Below are 18,691 nucleotides of genomic sequence, written 5' to 3'. Positions count from 1 at the left end.
ACGAAGTCACACACATGGTCGTTACCCGTGGTGTGACGATGGGAGCCAGGGTGTGCGGATGACCCCTAGGGGAGGTCATGGTGCATTTGGATAATTGGTTATTGGATTGAATTTTGGATTTGGGCCAAATGTGACTTTTGGCTTGAGTTGGAAAGGAATTGTTTTTGGGGCCAAATGTGACTTTTGGCGTACGTGCAAATGTGGATTTATGGGGCATTTGGCATTCTTTCATGCATATTGTTGAGTTTAATATATTTTATCTTGTGGCGTTTGAATTATTACTTACCTGCAGCACCATTTTTGGTACCGTAGATTTTGATGCAGATGTTGAGGAGGAGGAGGAGGCTGAGCCTGAGGAGTCGGCTCCGCCAGAGTTTTGATTTGGAGTTGTTTATGTCAAAAAATATCTTTACTATTTTTTATGCCTTATATTTTGGTTTTTGAAATAATATTTGAGACTTGTAATATTTTATTATGTGTACTTTAAATGAGTTTGTATTTAAACAAAAATTCTGGTACTTAGTTATAAGACTGTTATTATCCGCTGCGTGATTTTATTGTACACTTGTTGCATGTACACACATTTGGCACTTGGCGATAGGATGGTGACCCGTGTTGTCATCACCCCGACGCTTCGATTTCCACATGTCCGTACGTGGGAGTTGGGGGTGTCACAGGTGGTATCAGAGAGGTTTGGCTCTGGGTAAAACCACATGTCCAGTAGGTGTAGTACCAGAAAGTTTTAAAGTTGTGATTTGAAATTTATTTTATTTAAAGTTGCTATTTGGTTTGTTTTATTTAATTTGAATTGTTTTTATTTAACTTGATTTGATTTTAATTGATTTGAATTTATTTAATTTAATTCCATTTGATTTGGTTTGGTTTGGTTTGATTTGATCTTATTTGAATTGAAAGTATGTTGTTTTATTTATTTTGTTTTAATTTATTTTGATTTGTTTTGTTCGGAGTTGAAATTGGGGTTAAGGGTTACGCTATGGCAGGAAGGCGGTATAATCGAGAATACTATTATTAGGCATGGACATTTAGCGTAGTAGGCTTGAATTCTTAGCGATGTGGTTTGCTTTTATGATGTTGAGGTCTGAAGGGAATGTCATGGTTTAGGCAATCTTTGTAAGGTGAGAACTCACATGGCAATGAGGAGAGGAATTAGCTTTAAGTCACTTAAGATGATTAAGTTCAAGGTTTTATAGAATTTATGTAATGAGGCTATAGAATAGGAGAGTGTAGGTTCAACGAACTTTAAGGATAGGTTTAAGAGAATTTTATTTAAGGTTTGAGGCCTTATAGATTTTAAGAAAATAAGTTTATGGTAATTAAGGTGTTAGGTTCGACAAGCTTTGAGGGAAATAATTAAATTTCAAGTTTTAAATTTCTTTGATTCGGATGAGCAATTTGGTGGCAATTGGGGCTTTAGATTTTACAAGCTTTTAAGGTGAATGTTTTGGATTAAAGCCATCAATCTTGAGAATTTGAGAAAATGATTTATTATCCATTAATGTTTTAGATTTTGAAAGCTTTGGGAGTCGATTGTTCTATTATGGGGTGTAAGTCCATTGATCTTAGAAATTCCAGAAAATGATTCTTGTGATTTAAGGTTTTAGAATTTCAGAGTTAAATGACCGATTTATAATAAGAGTTGAGTTATTAGTTTTACAGACTTGGTGTACTAGCTTGATCTACTCTGGAGAGTGATTAGTTTGCAACCATTAAATAGGATTGATCAGAGTTGAGTTACTGATGTGTGAAATTTTTTCAAGAGGGTATTTCTTTGGGAATTGAAGGTAATGATCTAGTTCATGCATTTCTCTGATGACTGAAGATATCGATCTAGTTCAGAAAATGATTATTGTTAACTCGAGGTTGTAGTAATAGATTTTAGGAAATAATTTTTATCGATTCAGAAGAAATAGATCCATCGAGGTGTTGGAAACAATAGTTTATTTGTTGGTATTGAATTCAATTGAAGTTGAGGCTTTATGAGTCGTAGACTTTTGGAAATTATATTACTTGTTTTTATATTATGTAATTTGGATTTGAAGAGTACAGGCCTTTGTCTCGTTTTTGGATTTGGAAGAATTGGCGTTGATAGGTGTTGAAGTAGATTATGTACGATAGTATTTTATTCAATAGACTTTGACTTGGCGTTATTGGTGAGTCGATTAGAGTGTTCAGTCGAGGCGTGTTACTCAACGGAATGTTGGTTGGCAACGATTGTAGTGATTACCTTTAGGAATTAATTGTGACTTGAGGTCACATAGGAATTTAAATTTTGAGACTTTCCTTTGGAGATTGAGTGTCCAATTGGGAGAATTATAGAAATTGTTATTTAACTTGAAGAGAGATTGTTGGGTCGTCATGTGTGGCGGTTAATAAAATCTTGGAAGTTGAAACTTATGCATCAACGATGGGTAGCATAATCATATGTATGAGGTAATAAAGCATTAGGATCCATGAGTGTTGTTCAATAGTTTTTGATGGATTGAAGATTTAAACAGTATGGCCTATCTTGAGGTTTATTTGTGATGTGCAATTGGAGGGATTAGAAGTTTTAATACTAGAGTTTTTTAGGGTACAAGTAGGTGGGTGAGTTACCAAGAGCGTTTCGATTATGTCTAGGTGAAGTCAATGGTAGTTTATAGTGAGTTTAGTTATTGCAAGATTAGATGTTATTCAAAATATAGGTAATGAGCTTGAAGTGTGGGATATCGGATAGAAGTTATAGGCGCTCTCGTTGGTTGGCCGGGAAGGACTTGGGCCTTTTGGATATATTCCTTATCTTTAGAAGAGGCATGTGTATTTTGGTATGATGTTATGTGTTTTCAATTTGGGGCCTTGAGGTTGATTAGTATTGATTTTTGTCATCAATCAATGGATGTATTTTTGCAGAATGTTGATTTTGATTAAGGTAGCAAGAGCCAATGAGGAGTGAGTAATAATTCATGGCTTTTGGAGGTATATTATTTTCTATTGAAGTGTGGCAAATGATTTTCTTGTTTTCAGGTGTTGAGTTAGCCTATACTCGAGGGTGTTAATTTATGAGGATATAGTCTTTTTGCATTTTGGCGAGTTATCAGAATGCGCACGGAAGTGTGATTTTTGGAGATAATTAGGTATTCAAATTTTGTGCTGATTTTGAGGAATTAGTGGTGGCTTGAAGTTTTAGTAAGAAATTAATCATTTGGTTGTACAAATTATACTTATTGATAGTTTATTTTGGAAGTGACTATTAGGTTACCAAGATATAGTATATTACAATGAAGGTTTCAATGATATAGCATAAGAGTTTGAAGCACTTATTTTCTCAGAAGAATCTCAACATAAGACAGAGGCAATGGCTAGAATTAATCAGTGATTACTAGTGCGAGATCAAGTATTATCCAGGGAAAGCAAATATAGTTGCAGTTGCTTTAAGTCAGAAGTCGCACTTGGGAGAGAGAAGCAGACATGAGAGAGCAGTATCCCTATTTGTTTGAGTAAATGATGGTATGTTTCTTAAACTTAGTCTCAGTGGAATCTTGTGGCTTGCTTTAAAGTTAGTGTTTGATCTTGCAAATTTCGAGGACGAAATTTATTTTAAGGGGAGAGGATGTGATACCCTGTTTTTAAGTGTGCTTTCACTGAAGGAGTATTTTAATTTAATTAAAATATTAGTTCTTTTATTTTAAATTATTGTATTTTAATTGGATTTATTTAGTTGTGATATTTGTTTTGTAGAGCTTTCTTAATATTAATTATCGTTTTGAGTTTAAATTGCTGTGTAATTTATTTTAGTTTGTTTTTTTGATTTAAAATTATGTTGTTGTTTTTACTAGTTATTTATTATATTTTAGCTTGATGTGGTGTTTAAATTATTTTATTCGTTTTATAGCTTTTAAAGTCGTTTTCGTCGGATCAGTCTCTAGACACCAGAGGTGAGGACTGCACCTCATTTCTTTTCTTTTTCCCTTTTTCTTTTTCTCTTTTGTGATGACCCGCTTTTGAGTGTATTTTCGCTGAAATAATTGTTTTTATTTTAATTAATATATTAGTTTAATTATTTTAATTTAATTGCGTTTTAAAATTGGTTTTTAATTTATTTGATGTTGTGTTTTATTTCTTTTAGATGTTTTGTGGTTTTTAATCCCTTTTCGGCGGTTTGTTTTGTTTTCCCGGAGTGAGGATTGGACCTCATCCTTTCCCTACAGCTCTTTTCTTTTTTCTCTTCTTTTCCTTTTTCTTTTTTTTCTTTTCCTTCTTTCTTTTTTTTCCTTCCTTTTTCTTTTTTTCTTTCTTTTCTTTTTTTCTTCTCTCTTCCCGCTCGAGCCCCCCCGGTCTCTCTCTCTCTTCTCTCTCCTCACCCACGCCGGAAACGGTTCCAGCCTCGACCCGCCGCCGTCCGGCCACCGTGGTCGACACCGCCGGTCTCGTTCGAACCCTCTCCCTCCGGTGCACCTTCCCACCAAATATCTCCCCCTGCCGGCCGGCCGTTTAGCCAGAAAAGCTCCTCAAAGCCCTTTTCGTCCGTTCCGCCGCCGTCGCTCCACCTCCGGCCACCATTTCTTCACCACTTCATCATCGGTCCCTTGCCGTCCTAACCCACCCATTTCCGGCCTCCAACGACCACCGGAACAGCTCCAACGAGCTAGCTTTCCTTTTTCGGAAATCCGGCCTATTTCCGGCGTTTCCGCCGCCACCCACGGCCAACCACCACTTCCAATAGCTTCACAACCATCCCTAGACCATTCCCTATCAATTTCGTGTCCTAGTTTGTCCCCGTTCAAAAGTGGGTTTTTCACAACCCACGGCCACAGTGAATTTTCACTGTGACGTTGCTTTTCCGGCGCCGTTTGCAACGCCGCGTGTTTTCTAAAATTGCCATATAGCGCTGTAAGTATTTTCCAAACCCTATTTTCAGATTTAAATATATATTGCTCTTTCAATTAATTAATCTGCTGGTTGGTTGATTCCGGACTGAGTCCGAGGAGTTCGGGGGTCGGATGGATGGAGGACGGAGTTGCTTGATTTATTGTTTTATGGTTGGTTGTTGTTTTGGAGCATTGATAATTGCATTTGCATGGCGCATGCATGTGTATTTATTTTATTTGAGAAACCCTGTTTTGCTGACGTGATTGGATTTTCGGGTGTGTGTGTCTCACGAGCCCAAGCCGGGATGGGTTATTATCTCGGTGGAGCTCCTCTGGTCACTCGAGAGTGGATAATATTGAGTGACGTCCCCTGAGTTGTCGCTGGGCAACGACGGGAGCGGGGCTAGAGGATGGCCCAGCCAGGTACGCGTGGGGCGTGAGTCTGGGCATCGCTCTACTCACCGACTCTGTGGCCCTTCGCTGGTGAGGGCTAGAGGATGGCCTGGCTAGGTACGCGCGGGGCGCGAGTCTGGGCATCGCTTGTTTAGGTGTCACATGCGTAGTCGTTACCTGCGGTGTGGCACATAGCCAGGGTGTGCGGATGATCCCTAGGGGAGATCATGGTGCATGCATAACCGGTGTGTTTATATGGTTTTCGGATGCAGGCCATTTTCTGGGAAAATGGCGAGTTTTGGGTTTTGAGGCTTTTGATCCATTTTCTGGGAAAATGGTGGTTTGGGCCATTATCTGGGATAATGGCGAGGCGTGGTTTTTAAGAATATGTTTTTATTGGGCCAAATGGGTTTTTGGCGTGCGTGGTAAAAATGTGGTTTTGCGGGGCATGTGCATTGGTTTTTCTTGCATCCATGTTGTTTGAGTTCTATGTGTTTTTATCTGGTAGTGTTTGGGTTTTACTTACCTGCGGTACCATTTTTGGTTCCGTAGCTTTTGGTGCAGAGTTCGAGGAGGAGGAGGAGGAGGCTGAGCCCGAGGATGCAGCTCCGCCTGGTTGCTGATGCTTGCTTTAAATTTGGTTTAAAACTGTATTTGTGTTTTTGTAATATTTTATCTATGTAAGTTTTAAACAGTTTGTATTATGTTGAGAACAATTCTGGTACTTAGTTATGACTTTCGTTATCTGCTGCATGTTATTCCGTGCACATTGTTGTTTCTGCACACACTTGGCACCGTCGATGGGATGGTGACCCGGGTTGTCACCATCCGGACGTCTCGATTTCCCCGTGTTCAGGCGTGGGGATATGGGGGCGTCACAGGTGGTATCAGAGCCAGGTTTGGCTCTGGGTAAAACCACATGTCCCGTAGGTAGTACCAGAATGCTTTTTAAAGTTGTGTTTTAAAAAAATTATGTTAAGTACAGTTGTTTTATTTGTTTTATTTGTTTGAGCTTGTTTGTTTGTTTGTATTTATTTGGTTATGTTTTTGCAAGCTGGTTTCTTTTGTTTCTTGCTGTGTGGTGTTGGTTTTGTTTTTGTTGGTTTTATGATGGTTTTATTTGTTTTCTTAAAGGAGGGTCAAGAGTGGTGTTGTGGTAGGAATATGGGGAGACCAAGGAAAAATACTCAGGAGCCACGGGACAATACCTCCAGGGATGACTCCTTAGCCGAAGCAATACGGCAGATGACGGAATTTATGCAGCAGAGTGCGAGGTCTCAACAGACAGGGCCTTGGCCACCACAAGGACCTTGGCCACAACAAGGGGGTCCTTGGCCACCATCAGGAGGACCTTATCCACCGTCAGGAGAGTCTTGTCCGCAACAAGGAGGGTTTTGGCCACAACCAGGAGGTCCTTGGCCATATCAGGGAGGGCCTTGGATGTATCCAGGAGGGTCCAGTAGCATGGTGCAAGCCGGATGCACCTATGAGCGCTTCCTGGCGCATAGGACTCCACACTTCACTGGAAATGAGGATCCACTTCAGGCTGGAAAATGGATCAAGGATCTGGAGAAAACCTTTGAGGTGTGTGGATGCACTGAGGCGCAACAAGTACTCTACGCCAGCTACCTCTTGCAAGGTACCGCTTCTGATTGGTGGGATACCAAGAGGGTGCTGTTGGAATCTGAATTGGGATCTTTCACTGCGGTGACCTGGCAGCGTTTCAAGAAGGAGTTCAATGACCGCTTCTTTCCCGCAACGGTAAGGAAGCAAAAGGCAAGAGAGTTCTCCAATCTGGTCCAAGGGGGCGCGACAGTGGAACTGTACGCTCGGAGGTTCATAGAACTTGAGCGGTTTGCTCCTCATCTTGTCGCCACTGAGGAGATGCGAGCAGATCATTTCCAGGAGGGGCTGCATCATGACATACACCGTATGGTGGTCAGCCATCGGATATCCACTTTTCAGGAATTAGTGGATGTGGCCACCCTGGTGGAACGAGAAAACAATCTGAGTATGGGCTCCCCTCCAGGGCATAAGAGGCAAAGTTTTTCTGGTGAAGGAAGCAGCTCGGGTTCGCCTCAGAAATTTGTTCAGCGGACCGGGACTCGACCGCAAGCATCTTCAAGTGCTCGCATGGGAGGACGTGCGCCTGTATGCGGAGTCTGTAATAGAGCCCATGTGGGTGAGTGCCCTTCTGGTGGGGCCCGATGTTATAATTGTGGCCAGCAGGGTCACTTTGCCCGAGAATGTCCAAGAGCAGCTCAAGGAAGCCGTGGAAGTGGACGCGGTGGAAGGACAAACCCGAGACAAACAGTGCAAGCCCGGGTTTATGCTGTCACACCCGGAGAGGTGGATGACGAGGCACCAGCGACCCATGATGCTAGAGTAATCACAGGTATGGATTAATATAATTTTAAGTTGGATTTATTTCTTTTGGTGTTTTTGGTTTATTCTTTGCTTTTTGGATTTCATGGGTTGTGTGTTTGGTTTAGGAAGAGTCCGTTTGTATGAGTTTTATGCTTGTACCTTGTTTGATTCCGGTGCTTCACAATCGTTTGTGTCTTCCACGTTTGCACGGGTGTGTGATTTGGTCACAGAACCGTTGCCGAAGGCTATGGTAGTGGCTCTACCCGATGGTGAGATGGTGTGGTGTTCCAAGGTTGCTTTGGGATGCCCGTTAAATTTTGAGGGAAGATTCCTGGATGCTGATTTGGTGGTGTTCAAGCTGCTGGGTTTTGATATCATCCTCGGGATGGATTCGCTATACCGATATTCTGCGAGTATTAATTGCAGAAGTCGGATAATTAGCTTTCAGCTTCCAGATGGTGATTGTCTGGAATTTGTGGGGAGTAGATTAAAAGAAAAACCGATGATTATATCGGCGATTCAGGCAAGGAGAGAGATTCATGGGGAGCGGATGCATTCTTGGTTCAGATGGTGTCCACGCCGTCTGAGAAGAAGTCCTTGGTAGACATTCCAGTTGTGGAAGAATTTTCCGATGTGTTTGTGGATGACTTGCCCGGACTACCCCCTGTTCGGGAGATGGAGTTTGTTATAGAATTGGAACCTGGAGCGGCTCCTGTGCATAAAGCTCCTTATCGCATGGCATCGGCTGAATTGAAAGAGTTGAAGACTCAGTTGCAAGAACTGGTAGAGAAGGGATTTATTCAGCCTAGTACGTCGCCGTGGGGTGCACCAGTTTTATTTGTTAAAAAGAAAGATGGAACCCTCCGTATGTGCATTGACTATCGAGAATTGAACAAGGTGACCATCAAAAATAAATACCCTCTCCCGCGGATTGATGATTTGTTTGACCAGCTTCAAGGAGCAGCCGTGTTCTCTAAGATTGATCTGAGGTCGGGATACTACCAGCTGAGAATCAGAGACCAGGACGTGCCTAAAACTGCTTTCAGGTCGAGGTATGGGCGTTATGAATTTAAGGTGATGCCGTTTGGGTTAGCTAATGCCCCTGCAGCGTTCATGGATTTAATGAATCGAGTGTTTCGACCTTATCTGGATTCCTTTGTGGTAGTATTTATTGATGATATACTGATTTATTCCCGAGATGTTGAAGAGCATGTGTATCATCTTAGTCTGGTACTTGAGAGATTGAGAGAACACCAGCTATACGCCAAGCTCAGCAAGTGTGAATTCTGGTTGGAAGAAGTTAAATTCCTTGGGCAAGTAATTTCCCGGGGTGGAGTGGCAGTTGATCCTAGTAAGGTAGAAGCCATTTTGTCATGGCAGCGCCCGACAACAGTGCGCGAGGTCAGGAGTTTCTTGGGGCTCGCCGGTTACTACCAAAGATTTGTAGAGGGTTTTGCTCGCCTATCCGGACCTCTCACAGCTTTGACTCGGAAGAATACAGAATTTGTTTGGTCAGAGAAATGTGAGAGAAGCTTCTAGGAATTAAAGAACAGGTTGACAACGGCACCAGTGTTAGCACTCCCAGAACCGCATAAGCCATTCGTAGTCTTCAGTGATGCGTCTAAGTTCGGTTTGGGTTGTGTCCTTATGCAGGAAGGACGGGTTGTAGCCTATGCATCTCGTCAGCTAAAGGACCACGAGAAGAATTATCCGACGCACGATCTAGAATTGGCTGCGATTGTTTTTGCCCTTAAGATCTGGCGGCACTTCTTGTATGGGGAAGCTTGCGAGGTATTTACTGATCACAAGAGTTTGAAGCATTTGTTTTCCCAGAAAAATCTGAATATGAGGCAAAGGCGATGGCTAGAGCTAATCAGTGACTATCAGTGTGAGATCAAGTACCATCCTGGGAAGGCTAATATAGTTGCTGATGCTTTGAGCCGGAAGTCACATTTGGAAGATGAAGCCGAGCCGTCAGAATTGGAGTCGTTGCTTTGTGGGATGAGAAGGCTCCTTATAGAGAGTTCGCAGCAAGTAGAGATTTTGTCTTCAGTTCTTGATATTCGGGTAACCGATTTTGAAGAATTGAAAACTCTCCAAAGAAAGGATCCGAAGCTGCTGAACATCAGGAAAAGGGTCCCGAAAATCTCGAGTGCCGTTGCATTATAGCATGGATAATGATGGGATACTTCGGTTCCGAGATCGCAGAGTGGTCCCAAAGGACTCAGTTTTCAAAGAACGGATCATGGCGGAAGCTCATGCGGCCCCGTATTCAGTTCATCTCGGCAGTACAAAGATGTATCGAGACTTGAAGAAAAATTCCTGGTGGGATGGAATGAAGAAAGACGTTGCCTTATATGTGGAGAAATGCCACACGTGCCGTCAGGTAAAGGCCAAGCATCAGAGACCTGCAGGTATGCTCCAACCCCTCCCTATTCCTGAGTGGAAGTGGGATAACATCACGATGGACTTCGTAGTGGGTTTGCCGAGAACGCCTAGTGGGAAGAATTCTGTTTGGGTGATTGTGGACCGGTTAACGAAAAGTGCTCATTTTCTGCCTGTTAATAACACCGACTCTTTGGGTAAGTTGACCCGTTTGTATGTCAAAGAGATAGTGCGGCTACACGGCGTACCAAAGAGTATAGTGTCGGATCGAGACCCGAGGTTTACGTCGCAGTTCTGGAAGAGTTTGCAGGCAGCTTTAGGTACTAAGTTGAAGTTCAGTACTGCTTATCACCCGCAGACAGATGGCCAGTCAGAGCGCACCATTCAGACTCTGGAAGACATGCTGCGAGCATGTGTCTTGGAATTCCAAGGAAGTTGGGAAAACCATTTGCCGCTCATTGAGTTTGCATACAATAACAACTTCCATGCGACCATTCAGATGGCTTCCTATGAAGCTCTTTATGGGAGAAAGTGTAGGTCGCCCTTGTGTTGGGATGAAGTTGGGGAGAGTAGGGTAATTGGACCCGAAATAATTCAAGACATGCAAAGCCAAGTCCGGATCATCAGAGATAAAATGGCGGCAGCTCAGAGTCGCCAAAAGAGTTACGCTGATACCAGGAGGAGAGAGTTGTCGTTTGAAGTTGGTGATTGGGTTTACCTTAAAGTCTCTCCCATGAGAGGTGTTAAGCGTTTTGGTAAGAAGAGGAAGCTAGATCCGAGGTACGTCGGCCCTTTTGAGATTCTGGAGAGAGTAGGGTCCGTCGCCTATAGAGTTGCTTTGCCAGATTATTTTGGGGATGTTCATGATGTCTTCCACGTATCATCCCTGAAGAAGAGCTTTGGGCAGCAAGAGCCACGTTTCGTCGACCCAACGGGTATTCAGTTGCAACCGGATCTCACCTATGAAGTTGTTCCGTCGCAGATTTTGGATTGGAAGGAGCAACAGTTGAGGTCCAAGACGATACCTTTAGTTAAAGTGGCTTGGGGAGATCCGTTAGCTCAAGACTTCTCTTGGGAGAGAGCAGCGGACATGAGGGAGCAGTACCCGTATTTGTTCGAATAAGGAAGGTATGTGTCTTAATCTTGATCACAGATGGTTTATGTGCTTTCTTATGTGATTTGCAATTTCAAGGACGAAATTGTTTTTAAGGAGGGGAGGATGTGATGACCCGCTTTTGAGTGTATTTTCGCTGAAATAATTGTTTTTATTTTAATTAATATATTAGTTTAATTATTTTAATTTAATTGCATTTTAAAATTGGCTTTTAATTTATTTGATGTTGTGTTTTATTTCTTTTAGATGTTTTGTGGTTTTTAATCCATTTTCGGCGGTTTGTTTTGTTTTCCCGGAGTGAGGATTGGACCTCATCCTTTCCCTACAGCTCTTTTATTTTTTCTCTTCTTTTCCTTTTTCTTTTTTTTTTTCTTTTCCTTCTTTCTTTTTTTTCCTTCCTTTTTCTTTTTTTCTTTCTTTTCTTTTTTTCTTCTCTCTTCCCGCTCGAGCCCCCCCGGTCTCTCTCTCTCTTCTCTCTCCTCACCCACGCCGGAAACGGTTCCGCCCTCGACCCGCCGCCGTCCGGCCACCGTGGTCAACACCGCCGGTCTCGTTCGAACCCCCTCCCTCCGGTGCACCTTCCCACCAAATATCTCCCCCTGCCGGCCGGCCGTTTGGCCGGAAAAGCTCCTCAAAGCCCACACGATTTTTCGTCCGTTCTGCCACCGTCGCTCCACCTTCGGCCACCATTTCTTCACCACTTCATCACCGGTCCCTTGCCGTCCTAACCCACCCATTTCCGGCTTCCAACGACCACCGGAACAGCTCCTACGAGCAAGCTTTCCTTTTTCGGAAATCCGGCCTATTTCCGGCGTTTCCGCCGCCACCCACGGCCAACCACCACTTCCAATAGCTTCACAACCATCCCTAGACCATTCCCTATCAATTTCGTGTCCTAGTTTGTCCCCGTTCAAAAGTGGGTTTTTCACAACCCACGGCCACAGTGAATTTTCACTGTGACGTTGCTTTTCCGGCGCCGTTTGCAACGCCGCGTGTTTTCTAAAATTGCCATATAGCGCTGTAAGTATTTTTCAAACCCTATTTTCAGATTTAAATATATATTGCTCTTTCAATTAATTAATCTGCTGGTTGGTTGATTCCGGATTGAGTCCGAGGAGTTCGGGGGTCGGATGGATGGAGGACGGAGTTGCTTGATTTATTGTTTTATGGTTGGTTGTTGTTTTGGAGCATTGATAATTGCATTTTCATGGCGCATGCATGTGTATTTATTTTATTTGAGAAACCCTGTTTTGCTGACGTGATTGGATTTTCGGGTGCGTGTGTCTCACGAGCCCAAGCCAGGATGGGTTATTATCTCGGTGGAGCTCCTCTGGTCACTCGGGAGTGGATAATACTGAGTGACGTCCCCTGAGTTGTCGCTGGGCGACGACGGGAGCGGGGCTAGAGGATGGCCCGGCCAGGTACGCGCGGGGCGCGAGTCTGGGCATCGCTCTACTCACCGACTCCGTGGCCCTTCGCTGGTGAGGGCTAGAGGATGGCCTGGCCAGGTACGCGCGGGGCGCGAGTCTGGGCATCGCTCGTTTAGGTGTCACATGCGTAGTCGTTACCTGCGGTGTGGCGCATAGCCAGGGTGTGCAGATGATCCCTAGGGGAGATCATGGTGCATGCATAACCGGTGTGTTTATATGGTTTTCGGATGCAGGCCATTTTATGGGAAAATGGCGAGTTTTGGGTTTTGAGGCTTTTGATCCATTTTCTGGGAAAATGGTGGTTTAGGCCATTATCTGGGATAATGGCGAGGTGTGGTTTTTAAGAATATGTTTTTATTGGGCCAAATGGGTTTTTGGCGTGTGTGGTAAAAATGTGGTTTTGCGGGGCATGTGCATTGGTTTTTCTTGCATCCATGTTGTTTGAGTTCTATGTGTTTTTATCTGGTGGTGTTTGGGTTTTACTTACCTGCGGTACCATTTTTGGTTCCGTAGCTTTTGGTGCAAAGTTCGAGGAGGAGGAGGAGGAGGCTGAGCCCGAGAATGCGGCTCCGCCGGGTTGCTGATGCTTACTTTAAATTTGGTTTAAAACTGTATTTGTGTTTTTGTAATATTTTATCTATGTACGTTTTAAACAGCTTGTATTACGTTGAGAACAATTCTGGTACTTAGTTATGACTTTCGTTATCCGCTGCGTGTTATTCCGTGCACATTGTTGTTTCTGCACACACTTGGCACCGTCGATGGGATGGTGACCCGGGTTGTCACCATCCGGACGTCTCGATTTCTGGGGGCATCACATCTTTTAGTGTTCTTTTTCTTTTCTTTATTTTTCTTTCTTCTTTTTCTCCTCCGGTTTCCCCCTCCCCCGCGCATGTCTGTCTCTTTTTCCCTTTATTTTCATCGTTTTTGTTCCACTGCCCAGAACCACCCCCAGAAATCTTCCCCTCCGGCCGGCGCACCTCCCCACCAAGTTTCACCTCTATCCGAGCCACCGTTAGCCGCCCTGAGCTTCTCCAAGCAGCGGCGTTTTTGTGCTCCAGCGCTGCCGTCGTTCCACCTCCAGCCACCACCTCTTCACCACATCATCACCTATCTCTTGCCGTCCTAAACCACCTATTTCCAGCTCCGATCCGTTGCCGGAGCAGCCCCCACAAACTCATCTTTGTTTTTGTCATTTTTCACTTCCACCACCATTTCTGTGACGCCCCCATATCCCACGTACGGACACGGGAAAATCGAGACTTCCGGATGATGACATCATGAGTCACCACCCTATTGCCAAGTGCCAAGTGTGTGTATAAGCAACAAATGTGCAAAAGAAAACATGCAACGGATAACGAAAGAGTCTTAAGTAAGTAGTAGAATTTTTCTTTGTTAATACAAATCCGTTCAAAACATACATAATAAAATATTACAAACGACAAATATTGTTTCAAACCAACTATAAAGCATAAACTCCAACTCAATACTCCGGCGGAGCCGCCTCCTCGGACTCAGCCTCCTCCTCCTCCTCGATCTCTGCATCAAAATCTATGGTACCAAAAATGGTGCCGCAGGTAAGTAAGATCCAAACGCCACAAGATAAAAATATATTAAACTCAACAATATGCATGAAAGAGTGCAATGCACATAACCCATAAAAACCACATTTTTCCACGCACGCCAAAATCCCATTTGGCCCAAAAACATAACCTTTAAAACCAGTCCTCGCCATTATCCCAGATAATGGCCCAAATCAATAAACCATAATTTTTCCAGAAAATGGATCACAAAGCCTCAACATATCCTCGCCATTTTCCCAGAAAATGGCCCGTATCCAAAACCATAAAACCAAACCAATTATTGCATGCACCATGATCTCCCCTAGGGATTATCCGCACACTCTGGCTCCTGTGCCACACCGCAGGTAACGACTATGCGTGTGACACCTAAACGAGCGATGCCCAGTACTCGCGCCTAGCGCGTCCCTGGCCAGGCCATCCTCTAGTCCCCGCCACTCTAGGAACCACGGAATCGACATGACAGCGTTACCGTATCGTGCGATCCGGTCTTTGCCCAGCGACAACCCAAGGGATGTCACTTAGTATTTTCCACTCTCGAGTGACCAGAGGAACTCCACCGAGATAATAACCCATCCCGGCTTGGGGTCGTGAGACACACGCACCCGAAAATCCATTTAGACGAATAAAACAGGATTTTCTCAAATTAAATAAAATGCACGTGAATGCAATATGTAATGCACGCCTCAAGGCACAAATAACCAACCAGTCACAAAACAACAAAACCAAGCAACTCCGTCCTCAATCCATCCGACCCCCGAACTCCTCAGACTCAGTCCGGAATCAACCAACCAATCCAACAATTTATTGTAAGAGCAAAATATATTTAAATCTAAAAGTAGAGTTTGGAAAATACTTACAGTGTTAAAAGGTATTTTTGAAAGCTCACGGCGTTGCATACGGCGGAGAAAAAGCAACGTAACAGTGTATTTTACACTGTGGCTGTGGGTAGTAAATTACCCACTTTCGAACGGGGACAAACCAAGGCACGAAATTGATAGGCAATGGTCTAGGGATGTTTATGAAGCTAAAGGAAGTGAGCTTTGGCTGTGGGTGGCGGTGGAAGCGGAAAAAGGCCAAATTAGAGTTGAGCTCGTGGGAGCTGCACCGGCAACGGATCGGGGCCGGAATTGGGTGGGTTAGGACGACAAGAGGTAGGGGAAGAAGTTGTGAAGAGGTGGTGGTTGGAGGTGGAGCGACGGCGCCGGAGTCGGCTCAAAATCGTGCGGAAAGAAGGGGTTGTAGGGGGTGATCAGTAGCACGGATGGGGCTGGAAATCAGTGGGGTGGTGTGTCGGCCGGAGGGGAACCGATTGGTGGTGGCTATGTCAGCTACGTTGCAGGCGAGCGGTGGGTCTGGGTGGTGAACAGGTCGGCGACGAGAGAAAGCAGAGAGGGAGTTCGTGTGTGCGCGGGGAAGAAGGAAAGAGAAGAAGAAAAGAAAGAAAGAAGGAAAAGAAGAAAAGAAAAAGAAGAAAAAGAAAAAGAAAAAAAGGAAAAGAAAAAAGGGAGAAAGAAAATGAGGTCCATTTCTCACTTCCAGAGTCCAAAAACTGATCCGCCGAAAACGATTTTAAAAACATAAAACGACAAAAATAAATTAAACACCACATCAAATAAAATAAAACCAATTTAAAATACAATAATTTAAAATAAAAAAAACTACTATATTAATTAAATTAAAAACACTTCTTCAATGAAAATACCCGTAAAAACGGGTCATCACATCCTTCCCCCCTTAAAAACAAATTTCGTCCTCAAAATTTACAAGATCAAACACCAGCGCCAAATAGATACAGGATACAACTCTGAACATAATTGAGAGATACATATCATCGATAACTCCCAACAAATCCAATGGTTATTATCTTCACACCATAAATTGCTAAACCCAACGACGTCTCTGCTTTACCTTCCGAACGTTCATCCTATTCCAACTTTGGTAACCTAATAGCCACTTCCAAAGTTAACCATCCATAAACCAAATCGCACGACCAAATGATTAATCTCCCATTAAAATTTTGAATCACTACTAATTCCTCAAAATCAACACAAAATTTGAATTTCTAAGTATCTCCGAAAATCATGCTTTCGTGCGCACTCTGATAACTCGCCAAAATACATAAAGTTTATATCCTCATAAATTAACATCATCAAGTACAAGCTCAATCCACACCTAATCACAAGAAAACTTCTACCACATTTCCATAGAAAATCATTTACCTCCCAAAAACCACAAATCTCCACTCATTCCTCAGTTGGCCATCGCTGCCCTAAACAAAAACCAACACTCTGCAAAAAAATAAAAAAAAAACATTCATTGATTGATGACAGAAACCAGTACTAATCAACCTCCAGGCCCCAATTTGAAAACACATAACATCATCTCAAAATACACTTGTCTCTTCTAAAGATAAGGAACATATCCAAAAGGCCCAAGTCCTTCCCGACTAGCCAACGAGAGTGCCTATAACTTCTATCCGATATCCCACACTTCAAGCTCATTACCTATATTTTGAATAACATCTAATCTTGCAATAACTAACTCACCATAAGCCACCATTGACTTCACCTAGACATAATCGAATCACTCTTGGTAACTCACCCACCTACTTGTACTCTCAAAAACTCTAGTTTTTGCACAATAATTCCTTCAATAGCACTTTACAAATAAATCTCAAGATAGGCCATACTGTTTAAACCTTGAATCCATCGAAAACTATTAAACAATACTCATGGATCCTAATGCTTTATTACTTCATACATATGATTATGCTACCCACCGTTGATGCATAAGTTTCAACTTCCAAGATTTTTACACCACACATGGTGACCTAACAATCTCTTTTCAAGTTAATTAACAATATCCCTAATTCTCCCAACTGGATACTTGATCTCCAAAGAAAAGTATAGCCTCACAAATTTAAATTCCTATGACTTCAAGTCGCAATTAATTCTCAAGATAAACACAACAGTTGTTACAAACTGATAAGAACTCGATCAAGTGAGAGAGGAACTTGAAAAACAGAGAAAAAGAAGAGAATACTGAATTGTATTAATGAAAAGAAGTACATTAAAAGTCTAATATGGTACTCTATTTATAGCAAAATAACAGATTTAACTAACTATATTTCATTGACTATTTTAGCCTTTTCTACTTTGGATTTTAACTCCATATTATCAATATGTGATGCAATACTCCAACACCCCCCCTCAAGATGAACATGAATGTCAATAATGTTCATCTTGCGAAGAGTATGGTGAAAAGGCAATGATCCAAGTGGCTTTGTGAAAATGTCTGCCAATTGTAGCTGAGAGGGAATATAGAACAACTTGATGAGCTTTTCCTGCAGCTTCTCTCGAACTAAATGGCAATCAATTTGTATGTGTTTGGTTCTTTCATGTTGTACTAGGTTTGTGGCAATGGACATAGCAGATTTGCTGTCTGTATATAAGAGGGTTGGTTGAGAGTGGTCAATCTGTAAGTCTTGTAGTGCATGGAGTAACCACTGTATTTCACAAGTTGTAGTTGCAAGAGCCCTGTACTCAGCTTCAGCAGAGGATCGACTAATAGTGGCTTGCTTTTTAGACTTCCATGAGATCAAAGAGTTTCCCAAGAACACTGCAAAACCTGTTATGCTTTTCCTAGTATCAATGCAGCCTACCCAGTCACTGTCTGAGAAGGCTTTCAACTGAAGTTCTGAAGATGAAGAGAAGAGTAAACCATGTCCAGGTGTGGCCTTTAAGTATCTAAGTACCCTTATTGCTGCTTTGTGATGATTGACTGTCGGTTTAGCTAGAAATTGGCTCAAAACTTGGCCAGAATGTGCAATATCTGGTCTGGTAATTGTTAAGTATAACAATTTGCCAACCAGTTTTCTATAAGATGATGGATCTTCATATGGTTCTGAATCATCAATAGCCAGTTTGAGATTGGATTCCATAGGAAATGCTGCAGGTTTGGAACCAATGAGGCTAGTATCTTGTAGAATGTCTAGTGTATATTTTCGTTGGCAAAGAGAGATCCCAGTGTGAGATCTTGCTACCTCTAGTCCAAGAAAATATTTTAATGGCCCCAAGTCTTTGATTGTAAACTGTTCATCCAGAAACTTCTTCAATAGTTCAATATCTTGTAAACTATCACTGGCTAACAATACTTCAACATATACTATCAATGCCATAAATGATGTTGTTGACTTTTTTGTGACGCCCCCAAATCCCTACACACGAACACGGGGAAATCGAGACGTCCTGATGATGACATCACGGGTCATCACCCTACCGACGTGTGCCAAGTGTGTGTATAAGCGACAAATGTGCACGAGAAATACGCAGTGAAAAGCAAGTCAATAACTACGTACCAGAATTTTTCTTGTTTAATACAAAGCTGTTCAAAACATACATAAATGAATATTACAAGACACAAATATAATTTTAAACCAAATACAAAACATAACATCAGCATCCCGGCGGAGCAACATCCTCGGGCTCAGCCTCCTCCTCCTCAACCTCGATCTCTGCACCAAAATCTACGGTACCAAAAATGGTGCCACAGGTA

At 42.7% G+C, this 18,691-nt stretch overlaps 1 protein-coding gene across 1 annotated transcript; it reads right to left on the bottom strand.

Moving 5' to 3' along the window:
• Window positions 1-17,258: 17,258 nt before the first annotated feature.
• On the bottom strand, window positions 17,259-18,314 carry LOC122304738 (uncharacterized mitochondrial protein AtMg00810-like). The gene has a single exon (XM_043117007.1). It carries the CDS (start codon window positions 18,312-18,314, stop codon window positions 17,259-17,261), a length of 1,056 nt encoding a protein of 351 aa, XP_042972941.1.
• Window positions 18,315-18,691: the final 377 nt, after the last annotated feature.

The sequence above is a fragment of the Carya illinoinensis genome, chromosome 3, assembly GCF_018687715.1.
Source record: "Carya illinoinensis cultivar Pawnee chromosome 3, C.illinoinensisPawnee_v1, whole genome shotgun sequence".
Classification (NCBI taxonomy): domain Eukaryota; kingdom Viridiplantae; phylum Streptophyta; class Magnoliopsida; order Fagales; family Juglandaceae; genus Carya; species Carya illinoinensis.
The sequence above is the reverse complement of the archived record's forward strand: the minus strand, read 5'-3'. Positions and strand labels throughout refer to the sequence as shown.

What these genes read in the sequence shown, in the direction of transcription:
- LOC122304738 (XM_043117007.1), bottom strand. Translation starts at nt 18,314, where the DNA reads ATGGCATTGATAGTATATGTTGAAGTATTGTTAGCCAGTGATAGTTTA.